Genomic DNA, 25,230 nt, shown 5'->3' with positions numbered 1-25,230 from the left:
TTATTTTCTTAATGTTTAGATGTTGGCTGGATAAGCCTTGATGTTAACTCTCATCGCAATCAAACTTCAGTCTGAACTCGATTGGAAACTTTGATTGGAACTCTTATCGCAATCAAACTTCAGTCGGAACTCCCATCGCAATTGCAAACTTAAACCTTTGATTGGAACTCTTATCGCAATCAAACATCAGTCGGAACTCTCATTGCGACTGGAAATTTAAGCCTCTGATTGGAACTTCCATCAATAAAATATGAAAATATGTGAAGTGAACCTCCAGAAACCTGTTCACCGATTCACCGAAATCATATCAAATGAATTTTCAGAACACTCTTCATGTTGGTCCTCCCGATCCAACGAACATTTGTGAAGTGAGCCTTCAGAACACTCTTCACGTTGGTTCTCCCGATTCAACGCAATTTCATAAAGTGAACCTTAAGAACACTTTTCATGTTAGAACTCCCGATCCAACGAAATTTCGTGAAGTGAACCTTCAGAACACTCTTCATTTTGGTCCTCCCGATCCAACGAAATTTCGTGAAGTGAGCCTTCAGAACACTCTTCACGTTGGTACTACCGATCCAACGATAATTTGTGAAGTGAACCTTCAGAACACTCTTCATGTTGGTCCTCCCGATCCAACGATAATTTGTAAAGTGAACCTTCAGAACACTCTTCATATTGGTCCTCCCGATCCAACAAAATTTCGAAAAGTGAACCTTCGGAACACTCTTTATGTTGGTCCTCCCGATCCATTTGTAAAGTGTAAAGTGAATCTTCAGAACAATCTTCATGTTGGTCCTCCCAATCCAACGATAATTTGTAAAGTGAACCTTCAGAACACTCTTCATGTTGGTCCTCCCGATCCAACGAAATTTTGTAAAGTGAACCTTCAGAGCACTCTTCATGTTTTCATGTAAGTCCTCCCGATCCAACGATAATTTGTAAAGTGAACCTTCAGAACACTCTTCATGTTGGTCCTCCCGATCCAACAAAATTTCGAAAAGTGAATCTTCAGAACACTCTTTATGTTGGTCCTCCCGATCCAACGAAATTTCATAAAGTGAACCTTCAGAACACTCTTCATGTTGGTCCTCCCGATCCACACAGGGGAAAACGATGTAAAAAGGTGATCAAAATTGTATAGGCCAAAACGGAGCGTTTTAGACCTATAGGGTCTTCGGGACAATTTTACCTACATTTAAGGCACTTTCAAATGAGCTTTTGAAAAAAAATGATTCAATGACCTAGCAGTGAGATAAAAAAAAATATTTTTTGTACTTTTCATTTTAGAGCAATTCTGTATTTGGCAAGTTTTTAGATTGTAAAAAATGTAGCAATTTTGTTGAAGACGTCAACTTCGTAGAAGCTAACCCAAAAAGTTAGACGGGTTCAAAATAAAAAAATATTTTTTATTCAAAATTTTCAGTTTTTTAACTATATCTTTTCAGGCCAAGGTTATTCAAGCAAAGTATGTTTGAAAGAGTTTTGAGTCACATAAAATCGAACAGTTTTGTCGAACACACTTTATAAAAATATTCAGACTGAAACGAGTTAAATTGGAAAAATCAAGAAAAATAGCTGTTTTCAAACACCTGTATCTTTCTAGTTCGGACGAATTCGATTCATTTTTTTGGTTGCATCAGAATTAAGCAGATTTCACCGTTATAAAAACATAGAGTTAACAACGTTAAACTGTTTTTTTGTAGCCTTATAAATGCTTGAAGTTATCAATTTCCAGGGATTTTAGAAGACAAATTTTAAGTTTATTTAAACTGACATTTAGCAACCGTTTTTATTTTGTAGAAACTTAGCCATATTATTCTCTTGCTCGCGTATGACGTTTTTAAGCCTCCATTGGCGAACCTTACAACCTATCTTTTCGCTTAAAATACAATATATTAGACGAGTTTGTTTTTCGGTTAGCTTATTTTAAATGCAAAAAAAATGTCCTCTAGATTCCTTAAAAATAGCTAGCTAACTTAAATCATTTATAAGGCTACAAAATAAACAACTTAACGTTGTAAACTCCATGTTTTTATAACGGTGAAATCTGCTTAATTCTGATGCAACCAAAAAATGAACCGAACTCATCCGAACTAGAAAGATACAGGTGTTTGAAAACAGCTATTTTTTCTTAGTTTTTCTAATCTAACACGTTTCAGTCTGAATATTTTTATAAAGTGTGTTCGACAAAACTGTTCGATTTTATGTGACTCAAAACTCTGTCAAACATACTTTGCTTGAATATGCTTGGCCTGAAAAGATATAGTTAAAGGTCCTCCCGATCCAACGAAATTTCGTAAAGTGAACCTCCAGAACACTCTTCATGTAGGTCCTCCCGATCCAACGATTTTCAAGTTGTAAACCCTCCGTTTCAATTCTTCAGTTGGACTTTCTGTCCCAACAATTCGAAAGCCGCAGACCTTCTGTCTGGACTCTTCCGTTGGACATCCCGTCTCAACGATTCTTATCTGCCATCTCATCTTACTTGGTTTTAGAACTTGAAATTGGTCATCTACTAAATAATATTATTTCCGTCACTCATCAAAATCAAAAACTTCGGCTTTAGAATATTCTGACTAAAAATGTCTATTAATTCATGTTCCAATTGATCGAAGCTCATTTTTGCATGAATTCTAATCTAAGACATTGAATTGTTACATTTTGGTGGAATTCTGAACATCGAATTGATCCATAAAAAAGCTTTGACTCTGGCTTTTAAGGCTATTTTTGTCATTTATGCTGTATGTAAGATGTAAGCTTTCAATATTGACGTTCAACATATATTTCTCAAGTATCAAATGACGCTCCATGTAGACATATCAAATACCCAACTTTCTCATCCTGATCTGGTGTTCTCCGTACGTTTTGGTGGTGCGTCACCACAACATTTTAACCAACTGCTGCTGGCTAGCTGTTTGCTTCTTCAAGTTACTAAGCGGCTTAACCACAGTGTTAAGTATATAGCAGACGACTACTGCTAGCAAGAGCATGTCTTGTTTTGTAAACGTACAGACAGCCCTGAGCCGAGGATGAGAGACAGCGACTTCCTTCCGTTCGACCCCCCTTCATCCACATCGTCCCGCCACCGATTATGTCACACCTTCTTCAATGGAAAATAAATTGAGAAAAAGCTTTCGGCATCGAAGAGGATGAAAAAACATGGGACCATTTTTCGGAAAGGTCTTTAGTCGATAAACAAAAATCTTAAGACTTGGTTAGTGGAACCTTTTTTTAATGTTTTCAAATTTAAATGAAAAAAATTAAACTATCGTAAGTGATGCTTTAAAAAATATTAATAACAAGAAGCGCTATTTTTGACATGTTTTTGGCATCAACATATTATTGCCAGCCCCGCAAACAAGCATCTCATCGTGTTGTGTTATCTATAGGCATAGTGCATTTTCTCCTGCTGGCCCTCACCTTTACGTGGTGGCCGTATATTATGAGTTATTTTTGATATTCTTGTTATCCACTTCTACTTTTTATGCTCTGGATAGCAAGCAAATTGCAGCAGCCAGCTACATACTTGTGATGGGTAAAATTGTGCTGAGAAAAATTGGCCTAGATTAAGGCACAATCCAGAAGCTGGCCGCATTTATGATGGTGGTGCGAGCAGGAGGACAGTATACATTGAACTTTCATATTAATAATTAAAAAGTAGATTGCGGTGCTTGCTGGCGAACAGGCGGCATACCTTAATAAGAATTTTACACTTTGATGAACTGAAGCCAACAATGCGGAAGCACGGAATTCATGTATGTATAAACAGTGGGAAAATGAGAACATATGCGGAACTATCGTTGGTATTAGTATGACCCAATTTTCAATTTTTAAAAACAGTATTTGAAGCTTTCCCTTCGCAAATATATCGTTTTTTACGAGATTCAGTTGCAAATTCACAAAATGTTTATAAAGCTCTTCCCAAGAATTTTTTGCCATTCAAAAGTATATACTTTCAACTTAAAACTAGTTTGAAAGTCCAGTTTTAATAAAATAAAAGCATAGCCTTTAACCTTCTCTACGTGACTTCACTGAATCTTTAAAATGTTTAAAAACTACTTGAAAAACTATGTGTGTCTTTGGAAAAAGAAAAACATACAAGGTATGTAGTGTTTTGCGTCCAGAACTCATTCCAGCGTCCTCGAAGTCTGCGACGTTTTTACTCGGCTAAAATGTCCAAAAAACGGAAGATCCAACGTATTTTTCTGAATCCTCGTTTCCCTCTTTCTAGGAATAAAACTATCTCTACAAATCTACAGAGAGAGAAAGGAATCTCTGACTGACTCCCCTTTGTTCGACAGCAGCAGAGGTGCCAGGTGTCCTGATTTATCAGGATTTGTCCTGATTTTCGAGAGACCGTCCTAATTTATCAAAAACTTTCTAGTTTTTTTTTTGTGATGGTCCCTTCGGCCCATTTGGGTCCTTCCTCCACCCCATACGCTTCTTTAGAAGTGCGAGGGACATATTATCCTAAGGATAATTTTATTTTACTTTAAATTTTCTTTTTCTGTATGACTTATTTAGTCTTACTCCCGTACAATTTAACATCTGATTCTTCGTCAGATTCCATCACTTTCATCGTATGATCCTTGTCAGGATTGGTCATATTTTCAAACAGTCCGTTTGATGTATTGTATTGCCATTTTCTTGAAAGTGTTTTTGTTCACAATATCTTTGATGCTCGACGGTAGTTTGTTGAACATTTTCAATCCATTGTAGAAAAGAGAGCGTTTGCTCATCTTTTTTCTAATATTTGGCAGTCTGAAGTCTTGTGCTCTTCTAGTGTTGTATCTTTGAATGTCGATTCCATATTGCAGACCGTCCGTTAAATAATTTGGTAACATTCCATTTTTCATCTTATATATAAACATTAAGCTGTTATATGCAATTCTCTGTTTCACTGACAAGCATTGAAGAATATCGAGCATTAAAACACTAGGGGTGTATCGATTGCATCGTATCACTACTCGCATAATTTTATTTTGTATTTTTTGCAGTCGATTCGTTTGTGTGTCAGATGCATGAAGCAATATTGTAGCGCAATAATCGAAGTGTGGCATGATCACGGATTTTACACAAATTACTTTTGACCAGAAAGTCATAAAGTGACTAATTCGGCAAAGTATCCCATATTTTATGGCGATTTTCTTGATTGTATAGTTAATATGTGCGATGAAATTTAGCTTCTCGTCAACTTGTATTCCCAAGTATTTTACTTGGTGCACTCTTTCGATGGCACCACCATCAATCAGCAATTCTGGGCAGACTTTTATTTGACGATTACCAATAACCATCCAGCTGGTTTTATTAAGATTCAGACACAATTTTTTATGTTTTAAAAACTCAGAAATATTTTTCAGATCGGCATTTGCTTCTTGGATAACGAGCTCTAAGTTATCACCACTCCAGTAGGAGACTGAATCATCCGCAAATAATTTAAGAGAACCATAACGTAGACAGTGTTTCATGTCATTGATGTACAATATGAATAATATGGGACCCGGAACACTTGCTTGGGGGACTCCTAGATTATTTTCTCTATATCGTGAATATGATGGCCCATATTTTGTTCTTTGCACTGTGTAACTACCGTTTTCAATATTGGCCTTCCAATTTCGAAGTATCAAGTTCACTGCAGACTCCGTTGAATGCTGCTTTCTGAATCCAGATTGCTCGTTAATCAATATACCTTCTGACTCAATAAAATGTAGAAATTGTTGCTGCTAACTCCAGCACCTTTTCTTGTATTTCCAACTTGTGTATCGGACGATATAATTTAGCATCACGTGCTTTTATCTCTTTTTCAATTGGCACAACAGTCGAATGCTTCCATGTAGAAGGTATCATTCCTAATCGTAGACTCGTATTTATAATTTTTTTCAGCTGATTAGCTAGTACCGGTAGAGAATCGTTAAAAACTTTCAAAGAGACGTTGTCGATACCAGCCGTGGATTTCATATTTTTCACGATTTCATCAAATTCTTGACAACTTATTGTTTCAAATGAACTGAAACTTCCACCATTGCAGGCAATATGATCCACAAAGGCGTTCGAACTTGCCGGAATACTGTCATGGATTTCCATGACACTGTCAATGAAGAAGTCATTAAAATTCTCTGCAATTTCAGTTTCATCCGTGATTTCAACCCCGTCAAACGAGACGGTATTTTCTTCTGCAGCATTTGGACTTACTAATCGTTTTATCGTTTTCCACAACAATTTTCCATTATTTTGATTTCTTTCCAGCTCATCTTGAATTGATCGATTTTTAGCCAGCTTTATTTCACTTGAATATTCATTCCTTACCAATTTGTATTTTCGCCAACTTCTTTCGCATTTCGTTCTAAGAAACTACTTATAAAGATTGTCTCTTTGAAATTTTATTTGCTTGAGGCTACTGGAGTACTATTTAGTACTCGAACCTGTACCATTTAGTACCGGCTTAATAGAATGCTTTATCTGAATTACTTCTGAATTAGGTAGCAAAAACTACTACACGGATATATAAAAAAAATCGTAAAAAAAGTTAGGAATGAAATTTAGGAATGAAAACTTGGGAAATATAAAAATTATCTTCAAAAGAAAGATGGCTAAATTGTTCCTCATCTCATTTTGAGCTATTCAAGTTTTCAGATGTTTACTTAGATAAAAAGATTCAAAACTTACATCTTCAAAGACGCTTCCCACGTTGGCCGTGACCAGCAGAAAGGGTAGGGACTCTTCGCCACCTGACTCGGCCATCCTGATGCTGCTGCTCTTTTTTCACAGTAGCTACGACCTCTCTTTCTGGACAAGTAGGTACTTTCAACTTCGGTATTCGTTTGTTCCCCACACCCTTGCTGTTTCTATAAACAGCACCCTCAGTAATTGGATTTCGAACTATCCTCGGTCACCAGTGTGGCGAATCACACTTGCCCCGATGCCGATGATGAGGGGTTGTGTTTACTTTTCTTGACCAATGTAACCAACAGCCTCTCAAGGGTGTAGACGTTATTTGATTTCAAGAGATTTCCATTGGTCGCTTCTTCACGGGGGTATCATAAACCGGACAATTACCAATTGTGGCGATTTTCCCCGTTGGCAAACACAGTCGTCTTCACTAGTGCACTTTCTTCCTTCGTAAAACCTCGCTCCTATTTTCACCCAACAAGTAAGTTACCTAAAGGAAATTTCAATTGAATTTCAAAACTTCAAGCCTTATCAATACATGCCATGGGGCAGAAAATTTACTCTTTTCAATTAGCATATCCCCCTTTTGTGTTTAAACAACACAAACACGTACTTTGGAAAATAAAATACGAACAAAAAGTTTAATCGTCGGTTTCGCAGATTGCATGGAGACACTTTCACTTTCCTTTTTTTGCCAATTCGAGTCACTCCAACGATGATGACAAGTTACTTGTGAAGAAGGTGACCTCAATAATCTTGCCCTCGCGTCTTTTTGCAACAATCGCTTAGCGAATCACTAGTAATATTTTTTGCCAAAACCGGACGCTTCCGAGGGATGTGTTATGGTTCTATCATTCCGGACAGGGGTAAAAATACGTAAGAAAAGAACCAGCCAGGCAATGCTCTGACGTCAACAGCCAGTAGTGGCCTCAAGACAGTCGCACTCGCTCGGACAGGTCAAAGCTACTTCTCGACTATTTTTTTTTCTTGGTTGGTTTACTTTGGACGTTCCACTCAGCACTGTTACTTTTTTCTCCGCACTCACAAGGGAGCAGCTTCCTTCCTACAACAGAAAACAAGATTAAACCCGAAAAATAAACATTCGAAGGAAAATTTTCCCCAACTCAAAATACAGGAAGCTCGCTCTGGAGACAAATCAAAATAAGCAGTAACAAATTAACTAGATACAGCAATTAGAACACTTTTTTGATTGCAAACGACGACGTACACTTGAAAAAGAGACAAGACGCGATATGAGGCACTGGCTGACTGAAGCTGGAGGTCACTTTTCCACTTTCCGGACAGTTTCACACCGATCAGAGCACAGAGAAGAGCAGGGGTGGAGGAATCTTCCTTTCCTGCAGTAGCAGTTCAACTATTTTTCGATCCGATACACACAATGGATGGAAACTTCCGAACACTCAACCGAACGGTAAGGAGACAAAACGGCAACTGACTGGCTGATTCCTCTCTTTTGCGTCCGTTCGATTCTGATTGGAATTTTTGACATTTCCTTTTAACTTTCTCTCTGCGCTCTCGATTTTTTTTCTGCTTTTTTGCAAAATAACAACGCTCATAGGCGTTGTCTACAGGAGGGTACAGGTATTATGAACATTCTCATTAGTTTTATTTGCCACTGATTATCATATACTGTTCGTAACATAATGCTGAGTGTTTCACTAAAACTTTTGAATTCTGAGTACAAAAACCTCAAAAACCACCGTGCCAACCGACTGTCACTATTTTTGTTTTGAAAGTTTTTGAGGTTATTTTTTCCTGTCTCATTCATACCCGCCCAGCAAGTGTGCCTGAGAAACATAAAACAAACTATTTATTCCTAATCAAAACAAAAATATTAAAGTCGTTAAACATATTATACCAATTAAAATGAACAAGCAATTTCACGTAACAGACTCTATCCATTAAAATCTTTGTTGCTCGCTCCATAAAAAGTACAACTCTGACATTTTTTCGTTTTTATCATTTTTTCATGACAATGACAAAGATGTTAAAACGACTATAATTGAAGATGTACTCGAAACTTGCGTTAGTATAGTTTTTATCAATTAAAAAGTACTTAAGACCTAATGCATTTTTTTTATCACTCTCACTAGACAGTGTTAGTTCATTTTAACATGAATTCTCCACAATTTTTAAAGCAAATTCCGTGACGATGCATTACGTCGTACAAACCGAATCGTCAAAATGTTTTTTTTTGCGTCATTTTGCATCACGGACATACACGGTAGCGCAAAACTCTGTTTTGTTTATATTGGCTCATACGACCTAATCAAAACGAACTCTATGTCTTTTGGTCATTTTTGAAATTTTCATCATTCGGTCTTTTTGACATTTTTATCATATTTGTTATTGCTGTCGTTCTTTCGTTGTTGGCATTTTTGGCATATTTGTAATTTTTGTCAGTTTTGCCTTTTATAATAATTTTGATATTTGTGTCGTTTTTCACCTTTTTAAGATTTTTGTCAATTACAAAAGTTAAAAATGACAAATATTGCAAAATCGACATATTATGTCATTTTTTTTTTGTCATTTTGGAACCTCTTCTCATTTTTGTTATTTATTTTTTTAATAATTTTTTTATTTTGTAAATTTTTTAAATTGTCGTTTGTTTTTTTTTTTTTGTCATTTATGTCGTTTTTGTCAATTTATTTATTTAAGTCATTTTATTTTTTTTTTATCCTTTAGGTCATTTTTGTCTTTCGTTAGTCTGTGTTCTTTCTGGAAATCGTGGACAGTATTGTCACTGCATAATCAAATTGCCTGAGTTGATGTGTTGTTTGGAGTGATTGTATGTATAAGGTAATTTTGACGTCTTTTCTAATATTTTCCATTCCAGAAAAAAAGGTTCGGGGTTTTTTTGAATGGTTGTTTTAAACTTTATTTTTTCTCAGTGTAACTACTATGAACATTGCATTTTCACTGGGACGAGGAAAGAGAAGTGGAAGGAGCGAAAAAAATGTTTTAACGCTCTCCGTTTCGATTTTCTCTCAATCCCAACCAAGTTGTCAATTCAAATTTCTCGTTTGTTTGATTTCAAAGCGGGAACGTCCAAAATCTTAACTACATCAATTTAAAAAACAAGAACCCAAAATGCAATCCTCGGAAACGGCTAAAAAAGTGCTACTGTTCGAGGCCGATAGAATAGCAAGCTTCCAGACTTGGCCCTACTCCAGCAAGAGCGCCTGCAGTATTCAAAAGGTGAGCATCATTTCCGTTTTGTCTGAAAATGTCCGTTGTTTCTCGGGTTCCGAATTGCTAATATTGTTTCATTTTAGTTGGCGGAAGCCGGCTTCAGCTGGATCGGCGATGGTGATGAAAATGAAGAAGATACCGTTATCTGCTTCGTTTGCGGTAAAGTTCTGGACGGATGGGAAGAAACGGACGATCCCTGGGAGGAACACAAGAAGCACGCACCGCAATGTCTGTTTGTGAAGTACGGCCGACCGGAAGGTGAACTTACGGTGAGTAATTTTGTTAAAAAGGGAAAGCTCCGAAATTTATAGTTTGAAATATTCCAACAGGTTGAGGAAATGCTCAACATACTGGAAGTTCTGCTGAAGGAAAAACTTCAAAACAAGTACGAATCGCTACGGAAAACACTTAAGGCGCATATCGAGAAAAAACGAAAGGAGTTGATCAAGCAACTAACCAAAAATTAATCATCCCCATTTGCCATTCAATGAACTTACTTTTAAAAATATTTTAATTAATAAAAATATGTTTAATTTTTATGAAAAGGCTTTTTTTCCATTAGTTCAAAATTAACATTAGTTTCTAGATATCGACGAATTGAGTTAAAAATATAAAAGTTCTCTAAAATAGGTAACTTATTTTTAGAAAATGACGCGACTGAAAACTAGTGAACATAACGTTTCAAATTTATTTCATTTCACGAAAGTTGATTTTGAGAAATTCATTCTCAGGTATTTGGTTTGTTAGATTAATTAAGAGTATTTGCAACTTGACAGGAAAGCTTGGAAAATTAACATTTTTGTTCACTATAATATACATGCAAATAAATATCACGCGTTTTACAATTTTTAACAAAACAGTTCAGTATCAACTTCTTAATTTTATTTTTGTTTATTTATGATCGGTAGCCTCTCGGAAATTCAGGTAAGGATACGAATATTTTCTGGATCAATCAATTATCTCATTTTATGGTCTCGAAACCGTTATGTGACCACTTAGAAGATGAATTTGTAGTAATTGTGTTGTCAAAAAAGTTCATATAATTTTGTCTGCGTTTTTGTGTTCCAGACGTTTCTGGAATCGATCAATATCAAATTCATAATTTCGGAAACATTTAGCAGCAAAAATAAGGAAAATTTTAAAGATATATACAAAGTATTTGAAATTGGTTCACTTTTCTCAATCCTTGTATAATGAATAATCATAATTCCATTATTGCATTTTAAGCTTCTAAACAAAAAACTCGAATTTTGAGTAACATACTGTAAGTAATAATAATTTTCGAAATAATTATGTCTTTTCGATAACCGACCAATCAAATATTAAATTACCCCAGGAGGCGTCCAAATATTACGTAACGCAATTTTAGATAATTTTCGACCCCCCCCCCCCCCTACCCCCACGTATTTTATAAAACATTCCTATATCTTATTTTCAATCCAAAAACCACAAAGCGTATAACAAACTCTTACACCCCCTTCCCTCTACCCCTAATAAACGCGTTACGTAATATTTGAATGGCCCCTTGTGTTCACGAAACCAAACAGAGAAACCTACTCGTACCTCAACTTGATGATGCAACCTTGCCGTTACGCAGATTGAGTTCTCACGTGCTGAGTTACCTGGTTGGCTGGGCTCATTCATGGTAAATAAATCCCCGTTACATATTTACTATCTCAGTGTCAGTAGTACACAATAATCAGTTACAACAATCATTGATTGGAGCGGTCGTATTTTCCATTTGTAGTGCACCCGCAACAAGACGTTATCGATTGATTGATTCATCATAAACCTATATAAATACGGGAATGTCGGAAGCGATGGGATTTTGAAGGCCGTATCAAATGTCTGGTACAGGTAAGTCGAATCTTTCTATTTAAGGATGCAGAATAGTTAATAAGTAGACTAAGATAAACTATGTAAAGTTATGCGTCTTATCACGGATTTAAATGAAGGTCACAGATTGTAGACTCGACTGCCATACGAAGGTCCTCGGTGGATATCGATAAGATAGAATAGTTCTGCTCTAATTCTTAATTATTATATCACCGGCAACACAGATTACACAATAATTGAAGATGTTGCAGACTGAAGAAAAAATGTCATTCACTAGCCCAAGAATTACGTCGCTGTCGCTGCATTCAGTTTTTCCTCCCAACATACGTACCTCCATCGTACAAAGTCCACTTGAAACTTCAAGTTTACAATGACTTAGCGTATTTTGTCTGAGTAGTGCGTGATAAGACCGCAATTAGAAAAAAAGAGGTGAGCAGCATGTGTTTGAAAGAATTACACAATACGCTAGATATCACACTTATGAGAAAAACGTGACATGGTATCTCTCGAGCGGTGTGGTTTGTAGAAGAAAACAAAATCTCACCCATCATTTCAGATAGGTCCCAGAACCAAATAACCAATTGACACCGAGATCAATTCCAATGTCGACCGAGTTTCTTTCTGTTATCGGAGCTTGTTCCTTCCGATTGTCGGAATCTGACTTCATTATCGGACTAGTTGTTTTGTGTGTTCCTCAGCGATTAGTTTCGGAGTTCTGCTTCTACAACTGTTCGATTGTAAGCAAGTCACCAACCTCTCTCTGTGTTATTATTACAACAATTAGCAGGAAAAGTGTGCTCGAGTGATGTAACTACACATATTGTCAGTATCGCCCTCGACGAAAAGAAGCCTGCATTGCCTAGCTTACTATTCTTGCTGATACAGCCAAAAACTAAGTGGCGTACAGTGGAGTTTTCGAATTAGTTAGTCAGTCAGTCAGTCGTGCGGTACCGGTCGAGATAGGCTCTTTTTTCGGGTTAAGTGTTTAATTTTGGAAAAGATAATGATTGTAAAATTTGTTACCAGTTTTCTGTTCTCATTTAAAAAATGCGAAGCCTCATAGGATCGTTGAGAATAGACTGCACATTACAGTTCTAAGTGCATTCCAGCATTCTTTTTGTCTGCGATCAGCAATCTGAGTTGGCTTATTGTTGTGTAACGTGGCGACGGCATAGAACTAATTCATCATCGAAGGTACTTGTATCCAAAAAGTTGCCATCATTATTTATGAAGTTGTATATTCATTGGTTCTAGTGTAATAGAAGCGGGTTTTTCTTGTTAAAAAGATATTTAGTTCAACTTAATTATTCAGGTGGATCAATACTCTGAAAGCTTCGGCCTGAATCCATTGAAGCACGCAACGCATGGAAGATTCAACCTGAATAACCTTGGACTTGGAGAAATTTCTAAGAAATAAGATTTCACCGCAAGCGTTAAAAGTGAACTATTGCTAATTTTGCTAGAAAATTACGAAAATTGATTTAGGCACTCAAAAATTTGGAGCTTACGAAATTTAGAACATTTACTGCTACAAAATGAGTTAATCGACAAGAGTTATTTTGCTGATGTGAAAAATAAAGAATTTGGATTTTTGGTTTTCTCACCGCGATTGTTTATTCTTCGAAGTTATCGACGTATTTCGGTGACCGTAAAACGTCGATAACTTCGAATTAAAAATAAAGAAATTTAAAAAAAATTGTTAATCAAATTACAACCTATTTTTACCCATTGAAGACACGAATACCCAAGAAATGGTAAAATGTCTATAATAAACCATAATAATAATAATCACGAATTTGGAGGTAGAAAGCAAACATTTTTTTTTTCAAATTTATGTTTAAACTTTTCCAGATACAATTTACCGTTATGTAGTAGCACCGTAAAACCCTTGCCTTGGCATTCTCGAAGTTCTAAATGACGTCAAACATAAGATGTGAGTACCTTCCGTTTTTTGTCATATGGTTGATTTTAAATTTTTCAAAAATCTATTAGTAGAGTCTTTTGGCAAAATTGCTGTTCAAACGGTGCTACACTTTGAAAAACCTGGGAAAATGTTAAGATTTTCAACGCATTTTTCCTAAGACTCATTTTGTTTTTGTTTTCACTTTTTGTTTAAAACATCAAGGATCGCAAAGAAATCTAAGCCGTGAATTACCAAAATTTGGCATCGTTTATCTCTGAAACCACTTGACCAAACTCTACAAAGGATGTTTTTTGAGTCACCTAAGTAATATGTTTAATTTTGATCTGCATTGTTGAATCAATCTTACAATATGGTTGATTTATCTTAGATACTGATGCTGATCGAACAAAATAGAGTGACATAGAAGAAACAATTTAAAACAACTCAGAAGTTTTTATAAAATTTTCCTGTGATTTTTCAAATAAAATTGAAAATATGAGTTTATTGATGGTTCCTCAGACGCTTTATTATAAAATATTCACAAAGTACACATAGATATGTGTTAACAAGATATAAATAGGGATGGAAATCAGTCTTATAACATGGAAGAACATTATTAATTTAACTTTTTTCCATTCGATACAGATCACTCGCTAACCCGTTTTCAGTAGTGAACAAAAAAGCTATGGAACACATGTGTTAATAAATCACCACCAAAGTCATGTCATCATTCGCAACTCGGCTCCCGGCAGCATGAAGGAATTCAACAAAATTATTGACCTTTTCGATCACTCGTTCGATGTTCAGTTCTTACCTCTAACTAACTGAATAGAGTTCACACCGTCAACCAGTTCGAATGATTTAATTGATCAAGATCAAAAGAGCATATGGAAATAGACCTCGTCTGAATCGATAGAAGAGTGATAGAAGAGTTTGTGATTGAAACTCTTTCGAACTACCGATCTGTTTAACTCCTGCTATAGTTTAATCTAGTCTGTGGCGCTAACGTAAGGTGAACATGACAATCGATCGCAAAAGCAAGCTTACCACGGCATCGTCATCAATGTCGGCTAATAATCCGCGACGTCACGCGGACATCGAGTACGATAAGCTTCCCGGGACCGATGGCGGCGGTAATCATCGTCTCGGTGGTAGTGTTGGTGGAGAGGAAGCAGTTTTCGATGGCGCAAGGACATCGACGGCGCCGTCAGTTGAAGCTCGCCATTCGCACCGTGTACAAGTAGACAGCGCAACGCCATTCATCGACGATCTGCAAAGAACGGTAGCAGCTAGCGGTATTCCCCGAGTCGCAGTGGTTGGATCGCCATCGGCCGATGGTAATTGTTTGATTGGGAGGTAAGTGGGAAAAAATTCATCAAAATCTGAATAAGATTTTACCGTAGATGATACAGATTGATTCAGATAAAACTCATCAAATCTACCAAAAGATTGCGTACAAATGAGTTGTGAAGAACCTTTTCTAGAACAATGGTCAAAACGGAACTGAGTCATTGCTTTCGAATGCTTGTAAATGCCTCCAAATAATCATTTTCCAGCTGAGTGAATCTCGAAGTCGCATGGCATTGAGAAAACACCCACACTGAACATGTTTCTCATGTGTTTGATTCATTCATACCTTAACTTTAAAACATGTCTGACTGTCTAATATGCAAGGAAAAAGTGTTTCTTTTAAATTTGAAATGTTAATTGTATTTTAATAAGGAATTAAAACATCCATGCACAGAGTGTAAAGTTAGGCTCTACACGATTTGAGTGTTTGTGGACATCCCGGGCCTTTACCTGAAATCTATCACCTAGGTTAGACCTAGATGCGATCAACGGAGAGTGATTCAAAGTCTGGTTCAGTGGGAAATTTGGAGTTTTTTCCCGCGATAATCTGTCTGAACACGTGAAAGCGAATCTCAGGTCAGCGAATTAGCCCCATAAAATTTGTTCTTTGCAAACTTTGATAAGATAAGTAACATTGTATGTACGTACATACTTATTAGGTAGTGTAATTGGGCAGTTAAAAGACCAGCTATCTGTCGCAGTTCATTCGGCAGCCTTTGTGTATAACGCATTTCGTCCAATTTTTTTTTAAAGCTTTATGTTTTTAGCACTGCACTTATCTCCGAAGATCGTCTATTACGCATCTAAATTTACTACATTTTTCAGTCATCATGTAACTTGGATCGGTTGCAAAGCATGAAAGTTGGGGCAAGAGGGGCCAACAAAAATAATAACAGTCCTAATCGTACCCGATTAGATAGCAAAAGTTTTGCAAACAATCCCGATGATGGCAATATTCGATCGACAACTTTGTCCTATAGGTACAGACGCCGCTAGGGTGCAATCTTGAGCATGGTGCATTTTTGAGATGATATTTATTTCCAGAAGACTCAACGCTGTCGTTGTTTCCGTGTGTATTTGTTTTTGTTTTTAGTCCATGTTAAACAACGAGCAATTATTTTGCTTGGATTGATGTGATCCTGATATTTGTTAAGAAAATTAAACAACTTTCTTGTGAGGGTAATGGAACCTTTCGTTGTTTTAGGGTAACAACCAGAAATACGAAACATTTACTAGAAATGACACCTGGGTGGAAACCCATTTTTCACGCTCATTCGAGTGAATAATTTTTTTTTTAAATTGGTGCAACGTACGCAAACGTTGATCTGCAATATTTTTTCTTAACCCAAGGGTAAGAAATTGTGACCACTTAATTACTGTGATAATCCTTGACCCGGTAGGCGAACAGTATAATACTGATAAGTAATGAAAATTTACTGGTTGTTCTGGAATGTTTCGGGATGGGCGAAAAATTTCGGCTATCTCGGTTTTTCGTTATAATAAAAATTTGGTTTAAATTTCTCCGTCAGCTATACGGATTTGACGTTTGAGTCAAAGATTCGAATTTTCGTTCGTAGATATTTCTGACGTGAGCGCCAGATGTTCCGGAGACTCGCAAATGCAAATAGGGCTTTTCTGATCCGGGTTTCGATGTCTTTCTTGGTACCACCATATCAGGCGTTATCTGACTACTAAGATACTGGAAGTATGTACTCCACTTTCTCAACCTGTTGTCCAGCTACCATGAAACTGGAGGGATTTCCTGTGTTGATCTCCATCGACTTGGTCTTTCCGACATTGACTTTGAGATCGCTGCCTTGAAGCTTTCGGTGAGGTCATCGAGTTTGCTCTGCATATCCGGTTGTGTTTGGGCGAGCAAAACAGTATCGTCAGCCAGGTCAAGGTCGTTCAGTTGCTCCATTGATGGAGGATTCCACGGCAATCCTCGGTTCGGTGCACAGTCGATCGATCCAGTCAGAATCTCATCCATATTGCTATAAGAAAAAGTAGCGGTGATATGATACATCCCTGTCTCACTTCAGCAGTTACCGGGATAGGTTCGGACAAGACGCTGTCCTGCAAGACCTTGCACGAAAATGCCTCGTACTGTGCTTCGATAAAATGGACTAGTTTCTTTGGGACTCCTCGTCGCCTTAGAGTCGCCCAGATGTTTTCATGGTTCAGTGGGTCGAATACTTTCTCGAAATCAAACCAGCAGAAGAGAGTCCTGGAGTTCGTTGGTTTGTTTCAGTATGATTCGTAGCGTTGTGATATGGTCCACACATGATCATCCGGATCGGAATCCAGTTTGTTGACGTCGTAGTGTAGCGTCGATTTTCTCCTGGATCCTGTTCAGGATCACTTAGCAGAGTACTTTAAGGGTTGTACTGTACAACTTGTACAGATCAACGTTATGCCTCGCCAAAACAACTATACTTGTCAAAATCTATGGAATAACCGGCTCGAAGGACCATGTTCAGTTTCACTCCTGACGACACATGCTCCTTTTTTGAAACTCAAAATTAAGTTTGACCTAGGTTCAAAATATAGTTCGAATCTATGAACTAAAAGTTAAGTTTACTTTTTCAGTTCAAAACGGAATTCGAACTGCGAACTCAATACGATTCCTTTTTTTCCTTCAGCCAGGGAACAAAACTGTTTTCGACCATACGAAATTAAAATTCAACTCTCTTTGTTGGACTGAAAACCCTTAGCGAGTTCTGTGAAGCCTTTTGGTCTTCTGACTGACTATTGATCCTGCATGAAGAATTCTGACACTGGGCTGAGTACGTTCTGCTATATTTCGAATATGTTTTAATCTCAGTAGAGAATAATATTAATCTACCAGGTTGAATCAACACCATAATATTTGATAATTGAAAATTATGTTACTTAATTTTATCGGTCTTATCGATGAAATGTGATGCCCTTTTTAGTAAGAACATCTTAAGATTATGAAGTTTTATAGACGGATAGAATGTTAAAAAGAAATGAAAGATGGTGAAAATGTGAGGGTAGAATTTATTAGATGCATTATCATCACATACCAAATTTTTGTTCGAGCACGGGCTAACTAATAAGTTGGTAGATACCGATAGAGTTGCAACGTTTTTTTAAGTTTATTTACCAAAACAATCAGATGCATTTTTCGTCGTGGGTTAGTATATCCTTGAAAGGTCAATCACACGGGACCAAATCATGAATCCGAAGGAAGGAAAAGAATTAGCTTTCTCAGCTGATTTCGTTGTTTTAAGCAAGCTCTGAAGACTAGTTAAAAAGCGTCATTACAAATTACATTTTAGGTGCAAACAACTTGGGCCAACTTGTAAAAATGTTGGGTTTAAGGAAGCAGAATGCGTTTTAGCTTCTTTAAGAAGCTTAACGCGATAGTTTTAAGGAAGGGGTAAAATCCGTTTTTATGATTTTTATTCACCTACGTCATTGATGTGTTTGCTTCGAAATATAATAGGTACTAATATTAATTTTAAGATAATAAATTCAAGCTTGATTGCAATTAAAATTAAACTCTACAAACCATTTTACCCTAAACTCACGTCTCAATAATGACCACGCTTTATCTAATCTCGGAGCCAGCTCAAAGTTTCTTCGCAGACAGGGATTTTACTCGATAAGTGCCAAATGGCAATTAACAACCGCGGTCTGGATATCTCTGATCATTGTTGTACCTACCGTTTCTCTTATTGTATTGCAGCAGTCCCTCGTCGTCGGTGCTGACGGAAAGTTGTTGTCTGCTGCGCAAACCGGGCACCATGAAGAATAAGCTGAGCGGACTCCGGGATGCGGTTGCGAACCGAAGCCTGCTGGTGGATTTGTTGGCGATATTGTTCGGTGTCGGTGCTTGGATTGGAGTTAACTCGAGTTTCGTGCAGCTGCCGCTGTTGGTGGCCAACGCTCCGGAAGGATGGAATCTACCGTCGTACCTGGTGGTGATTACGCAGCTCGGAAATCTTGGTCCTCTGCTGTACACCGGGTTGCAGAAACTGAAGGCCTTTAAGGATTCATATATGATTTATGCGCTGTTAATCATTGGAACAGTTGGAGCCATCTGTATGGCTTTTCTGTTCGAAACGACGGCGCACATTTTTGGAACGGAACGGTCGGTTGCGATGTTCGTGTGCGTATTTTGCTTCGCTCTGGTCGGATGCACCAGTTCGGTTCTATTTATGCCATATATGGGACGATTCCGGGACGTGTATCTCATCACATATCTGATCGGCGAAGGATTTAGTGGATTTTTGCCCAGTATCGTTGCGCTGATTCAGGGTGTCGGTGGAAATGCCGAATGTATCCCGAGCAACAGTACTGATCCTAATGCACCGGAATTTGTCAGCTACACGCCTTTGCCCCGCTTTGGTTCGATGGAGTACTTTATCTTTGTATTTGTCGTATACATCGTTAGCACATTGGCCTTCACAGTGCTCGATAATCATTCGAAATGTCGCAAAGAATATGCAGCAGTAGTAATCAGTCACGGTAATGATTACACTTATGAATCATCAGATCCCACCAATTCGACAAACGCCACAGATAAAAGTTCTGGTGGTGCAGGTCCCGAAAAGACTAAAGTGCTCTCGAACTTCAACTACGCGTACCTGATAGTTCTGCTAGGAGTGCTGTGCATGTTCGGGAACGGTGTCTTTCCCAGCTTACAGTCTTACTCGTGTCTGCCGTACGGGAATGTGGCCTATCATCTAACGGTTACCCTTAGCACCATGGCCAATCCGGTTGCTTGTTTTATGGCAGTGTTTCTACCGCATACATCCATAAGGGCAATTACATCGATTTCGCTGCTAGCTGCTGGTTTTACCTGCTATGCACTGGCGACAGCTTTTATGAGTCCGGCACCGCCGCTAATGGGACAAGCCATCGGTGATGCACTGGTGGTATGTTCTTGTTTTTGTATAGGAATTAATAAACTCAATTAATAAAATAAATTCCATCTCTTCCCAGATCATCACCTGGACCATCCTGATAGGTCTTGTCAGTTACGTGCGGCTCTCGATAACGACTGTGTTCCGGTACCAGGGAGGCAAATCGTTGGTTCTGGTTGGTGCCGTTACCCAAATCGGTTCCCTGATCGGATCCGTAACATCCTTCTCGTTGGTTAACTTTACCAACCTTTTCCAGCAGTACTATCCATGTTGATCATCGTGTTTAATTCTAATAGTGTCTAGGTAGACTGACTCACCTATAGGATCTTCTGATTGTTGTTAGCGATTATGTTGTAATCTTATCATATGATCAAACTCATGTGTCCGATTAGAAACTTCAAAATTCATGATTGTAGATCAGATCGTGCCTAGTGTACCATGTTTTAAAATGTTGAATGTGTCTGTGAGAATGTTAAGCTAGTTGAGTAAGTACAAACTTTTACACGTTTAAGATCAAAGGTAGGAGGAAGGATCTTGTTTTTTTTTCTGGAAGACAATAAGGTTATGTTTTTATTTTATGATTAATAACTATTAGAGATAATTTATGAACGTAAACAGAGAAAATAATTACGTTATTGACTTGTTTGTTTGTGAAATATTGCTGTACGTTGTTCAGATATCCGAAAACATGCCCTGTTTACATGAACCATGTCAAAAACGAACGATTTTTCCCGCTTGTCCAAAACATGTATAATTATAACGAGCTTTAATTTTTTTTGTCAATTTGTAAGTCTTTTTGGTCACATTTAGTGACGTTTTCTAGTAGTTTTATTCATTTTTGTTAATTTTGTCATTTTTGTGATTTTTAAGTATGTTTTGTTTTGTATTTTTCGTTATTTTCATGTTTTTTTTTTTTAATTTAATTTTATATTTATGATTTTTGTCTTTTTTAGTACTTGATGTAAGTATTTTAAATTTTTTTGTTTTAATATTTGAACAACACTGGGACATTGTACAAACAATATCTACTGATCGGTTTAGTGGTATGAAATTTCGAAACTGCTAAGACTTTTGAGAGCACATCGATGCCACATTTTGGATGTATTCAAACCAAAAATTAGCATCCTTTGCTATCAAATTATTTTCAAAAACGAGATATCGTAAAGCATTCAAAGAATCCTACAGTCTTAATGTTCCTGTCCTTTTATGAAAATTGAGACACTTTTTATAGGTCATCTTATCATCTTATTTCGGGCAAAATGTTACCAAATTTTACCTTCAAGGCGTGATAGCAAAATTTGATATAATTTTACCATAACAGTCTGCTCAGGTCAAGCTTCTTCGCGAAGTTCCCAATTCGAAGTCACTCATTCCCAAATTAATCATCGCTCCCGTTTTATTCTCTCTCTTTACAACCAGCGGCCACATCCTCTCACTCTCTCACAAACGAAACCGCTAGCTGGGAGTATTTTTGAAGAACGAACGGCTGTCAAAATCAGCTGTTTTGGCCGTGCTGTTTGGTTGTGTTGTTGACACGAAATCAGCTGTTTAGCGGGTGTGTGCGCATGTTTTGCGTCTGTCCCTTGGACATGTTGGTGTTGTTTAGTACGGACCGTGTAGATTTTTGTTGCTACTTGGGTTCAGGCCGTTCAGGCCGTTCAGGCATAGAGATTTGGATTTGAAACAAGTTTACTCAAAACGTCGACGATGCAAATTTAACTCATATCGCCAGAGGCACAAATTGCGTAATTTCTTCGTTTGGTTCTGAGCAGAACCGATGTATGCTGGTTAGAAGGTGCACGCTCTTTTTTTTAAACTCAAAATTAAGTATGACCGAGGTTAAAAACATAGTTCGATTCTATGAACTTAAAGTTAAGTACCCTTTTTTCCTCCTTGCGATGGATCAAAACGGAGTTCGAACTGCGAACTCAAAATTGATCCCTTTTTTTTCCTTCGGCGAGGGATCAAAGCTGAGTTCGACCTTATGAACTAAAAATTGAACTCTCTTTGTTGGACTGAAAACACTTAGCGAGTTCAGTTCGAACCGGAACAGCAACCAACGAACACGTCGCAAAATTTTGTTGTTCCGGAACAATTACCGGAAGACTATGAATAATGAAATGCATGTTCACCGTGTCAGCGTAAAACTCTGTCCGTCATTGTCATCATATGGTGAGCGGCTTGGAATGTCCGGAAACTTCCGGATGTTGTTTACTTCCCTTAGGAAGTAATATCCGGAAGTTTTCTTTGACCGGAAGTGTCAAAACTTTCCACCGCTCTATAATTGCAATGCAATGTACCGGAACAGCAATATCCGGGTACAACCAATTTTAATCATCCTTTAATTCCCTGAAAATCAACTACCCTCGAAAAAAAGGATAAATCCGAGTTCGGCTGCCGAACTTAGTAATGAGTATGCCTATCAGAACTCAGTTTTGCTATTGCCCAGTCAAACTCAAAGTTGAGGGAAGCCACCGAAGTGCTGTTTTGAACCAAAACTACTTAATTTTGAGTTTAAAAAAAAGAGCGTGTGAGGCTTTATTTTTTCCCAAAACTGCTTCGAAAAGAGTAACATAACTAATAAAGTGTAATAATTAAATTTGAAAGTTGTCGAAAAGCATTGATCACATAAAAGAATAATAATGTGAAAATATGGCGCAATTCAATGTAAATCGTTGTTTTCAACATAATATGACTGATTTTGTAGTTCTTTTTTAGATTCCCGCGGTTGTATCCAATAGAACTCAGTCCATACCCCCACCTCTTCATACCACTCTCTCAGCATACCACCACTACTACAACATTGCTGTAGAAAAAACGAGCATAAACTCTGTGCTGCACAAAACTTTTTATTTAAAACTTAATTTATGTAAACCCAATTCAACATCAACAACGATGTGTTCCTTTAAAAGAAGAAGAACCTCCTCAAAATATCCACTATTGATAAATCTAAGTGTTGCACATGTTACCCATATGCCGATATTTTTCACATGTGACAAACCATGGGTCATGTATTTTTTTTTTTTGTGTAAAAAACATTGAACAAGCGTTTTTTATCGATTATTCGAAAATAATAAAAACGCACATGGGACTTGTTTGTGGCCACATTAGCCCTAAGAAAATAGGTTCTACACTCTTTACTCCTTAACAAAGCAAACGGTCGACTATATCTTCTAAATGCACAACTCCCAAAGTTGAAAAATGTGAAAAGGTCTTCAGTCTCGCTTCTTAATAGACTCATAAGCGTTTGAGACAAAATTTTACTCCAGCTTCTATAAGCAATTGCAAGCTATTTTATATAGATAAAAACATATGAAGAATGCTCCTACGTAAAGCTTCCAAGTAAATTTTAATTAGCGTTTTAAAAAAGGTTGAAATAGTTTCGAAAGGGTTTCTCTCGAAACGTCAAAAATGTTCATACACAGCAAATTTGTTTTTGCTGGAAACCAGCAAAATTTTGCTGGTTTTTGTCCCGCTGACTTTCCAGCAAAATTTCCAGCAATTTCAATTGCTGGAAAAAACAGCAAACGTTAATGCTGGTTTCCAGCAATTCAAATTGCTGGAAAATCAGCAATCCAGATTGCTGGAAACCAGCTATTTCTTTCAACACAACTGGCAGTATTTAGTATGAAATTTATATTTCAATTCAAAATTAAAGTTTAATATTGGCTGTGCATATAATAAGCAATAAAAACAATTATTTTCTCCCATTTTCAATAAGGGATTAATTTATTTTCCAAAAAAAAAACTTTTTTTTCACAACTTTTCAACACCGGCTCTGGCGTGGCCGCTTTGTGCCAAAATGTTGATAATCCGCCACCTGTAAAAATAGTTTTGATTAGTATCTTCTATATGGAATATCTACCTGTACAATAAAAACTTACCCTTGACTTGATGCCTGGTTGCTAGAATATAGAGGAAAATAAAATAATTATATTAATTTAACCTTAATTCGTAAAATAGAATCTCACCTTACTTCAGCGTACGAAACAAAAACAAACTCCAAATTGACAACTCGATTGCTGATTTTCCAGCAAACTGGATCAATTGCTGGAAAGTCCAGCAATTTGAAAACCGATTGCTGATTTTTCAGCAAAAATGACAAGCACATAACCGAATGCTGAAAAATCCAGCAATTCGAAAACCGTTTGCTGGTTTCCAGCAAAAATTTGGATTGCTGAACGTTTCCAGCAATTTTTTTTTGCTGGAAATCGAGGCAAAAATTTACAGTGTACTGTACATCATGTAGCAGTGTGTACATATATCGATTCTTAGAGCTTATTTTCCGGTGCTTGAAATTTATAATTTTTCGTCACTTGAGAAAAAAGTTGCTTTTTTTATATTTCTGTAGAGTTATGAAGATGACTTCTTTTTCGCTGAAAAATTATTTCCAGAGGAAGTATCAAACTGTTCCTTATGATTTTTTTTTCTTAGAAAATACGTACTTCTGTACAAAAGAGCGGTGGTTACTTTGCCCCGGGTGCTCGTTATGCCCGTATCTCCCCTTCATAGTAAACATAATAAAGCTTAGTTCTTTTAGAAATGGGACAGTTAAGAATGGGTGTATTTCAAAAACCTTTCGTTTGATCGAAATATTTTCTATGATGGAAATGAAGGTAATCTTATGATAATTCATGAAAAAATTTGAAAAAAAATTTATCGTCTTTTGTAAGAAAAAATTCTACTTTATTCTGGGTACCTTCAATCGGCCTACGCACACTTTTTTCAGTCATGATTTTGATCAGTTTTTTCAAACTTTTATTTCGTCTAATCTCTATTTTACGTGGCTGCATTCTCCTCCTTCAATTTCTGCTACTTTTCGGTCCAAAACTTCTCTTTTAAAAGAAACTGAGACAATTCAGTAGATTCAGCTGATTTGAAAATTTAAAAAAAACCTGATTATTTTTGAGCCCTTTAAAGCGTTTTGAATGGAATTTCTGCTGGCAAAATCTGACAATAACGAAGTAAAACCATCATGAGATTGAACTTAAAGTATAATTGGTAAGTAAAGATCATAGGTTGCGAAGGATACATACAAGATGATTCTTTTTAAACTAAAAAAAAAAGCGAAAACCGAAGTTTTCGTTTTGAAATTTTTTGTTTTTTTTTCACGGGAGCTAAATCTTGGCAAATCATTATATTTTTATACAAAACAACCAGCAAATGCATACTATAAAATGCTAGGAACCTTGTCACGAGCAGACATGCTTTAGGATTCAAACGCTGGGATTTGTTTAATATGGAGTTTTTCATAAGTTCTTTCGTTCATGAGAAATCATCTGTCGAATAGCTTCAGTACTAGCTATACAGCTTACGAGCTCTGGAACAAGCAAAAATTTGTTGTTCGATGTTCCGTTTGAATGA

General features: G+C 37.0%; 3 protein-coding genes across 15 annotated transcripts in view; 2 read left to right on the top strand and 1 right to left on the bottom strand.

Moving 5' to 3' along the window:
* Positions 1 to 8,113, bottom strand: part of LOC129740150 (inositol polyphosphate-5-phosphatase A) — a 67,378-nt gene extending 59,265 nt beyond the window's left edge. For 2 of the 7 annotated variants that reach the window (XM_055731756.1, XM_055731763.1), the window contains exons 1-2: positions 7,901 to 8,113; positions 6,670 to 7,735 (exon numbers count right to left, since the gene is read on the bottom strand). In XM_055731756.1, coding sequence (XP_055587731.1) covers positions 6,670 to 6,744 — 75 coding nt within the window. In that variant the 5' untranslated portion in view covers positions 6,745 to 7,735; positions 7,901 to 8,113. The remainder of the gene's footprint in view (positions 1 to 6,669; positions 7,736 to 7,900) is intronic. The other 5 variants (XM_055731759.1, XM_055731760.1, XM_055731761.1 and 2 more) reach the window with 5 other exon arrangements.
* Positions 8,114 to 9,700: 1,587 nt separating this feature from the next.
* On the top strand, positions 9,701 to 10,430 carry LOC129740143 (baculoviral IAP repeat-containing protein 5). Its single transcript, XM_055731751.1, has 3 exons — positions 9,701 to 9,891; positions 9,969 to 10,154; positions 10,215 to 10,430. The coding sequence occupies exons 1-3, from the start codon at positions 9,784 to 9,786 to the stop codon at positions 10,350 to 10,352; spliced, it is 432 nt and encodes a 143-aa protein (XP_055587726.1). The 5' UTR covers positions 9,701 to 9,783; the 3' UTR covers positions 10,353 to 10,430.
* Positions 10,431 to 11,565: 1,135 nt separating this feature from the next.
* On the top strand, positions 11,566 to 20,522 carry LOC129738951 (solute carrier family 52, riboflavin transporter, member 3-B). 7 transcript variants are annotated; one of them, XM_055730284.1, is made up of 5 exons: positions 11,566 to 11,742; positions 13,573 to 13,654; positions 14,270 to 14,980; positions 18,687 to 19,878; positions 19,946 to 20,522. In XM_055730284.1, exons 3-5 carry the CDS (start codon positions 14,643 to 14,645, stop codon positions 20,138 to 20,140), a joined length of 1,725 nt encoding a protein of 574 aa, XP_055586259.1. In that variant the 5' UTR covers positions 11,566 to 11,742; positions 13,573 to 13,654; positions 14,270 to 14,642; the 3' UTR covers positions 20,141 to 20,522. The 7 variants fall into 7 exon arrangements, with proteins under 7 accessions (XP_055586259.1, XP_055586263.1, XP_055586257.1 ...); XM_055730285.1 differs by lacking the exon at positions 11,566 to 11,742 and adding an exon at positions 12,621 to 12,915; XM_055730288.1 differs by lacking the exon at positions 13,573 to 13,654 and having other exon boundaries at positions 18,690 to 19,878.
* The last annotated feature ends 4,708 nt before the right edge of the window (positions 20,523 to 25,230 follow it).

This window comes from Uranotaenia lowii, chromosome 1 (genome assembly GCF_029784155.1).
Source record: "Uranotaenia lowii strain MFRU-FL chromosome 1, ASM2978415v1, whole genome shotgun sequence".
NCBI lineage: Eukaryota > Metazoa > Arthropoda > Insecta > Diptera > Culicidae > Uranotaenia > Uranotaenia lowii.
This window is presented reverse-complemented; position numbering and strand designations above follow the sequence as displayed.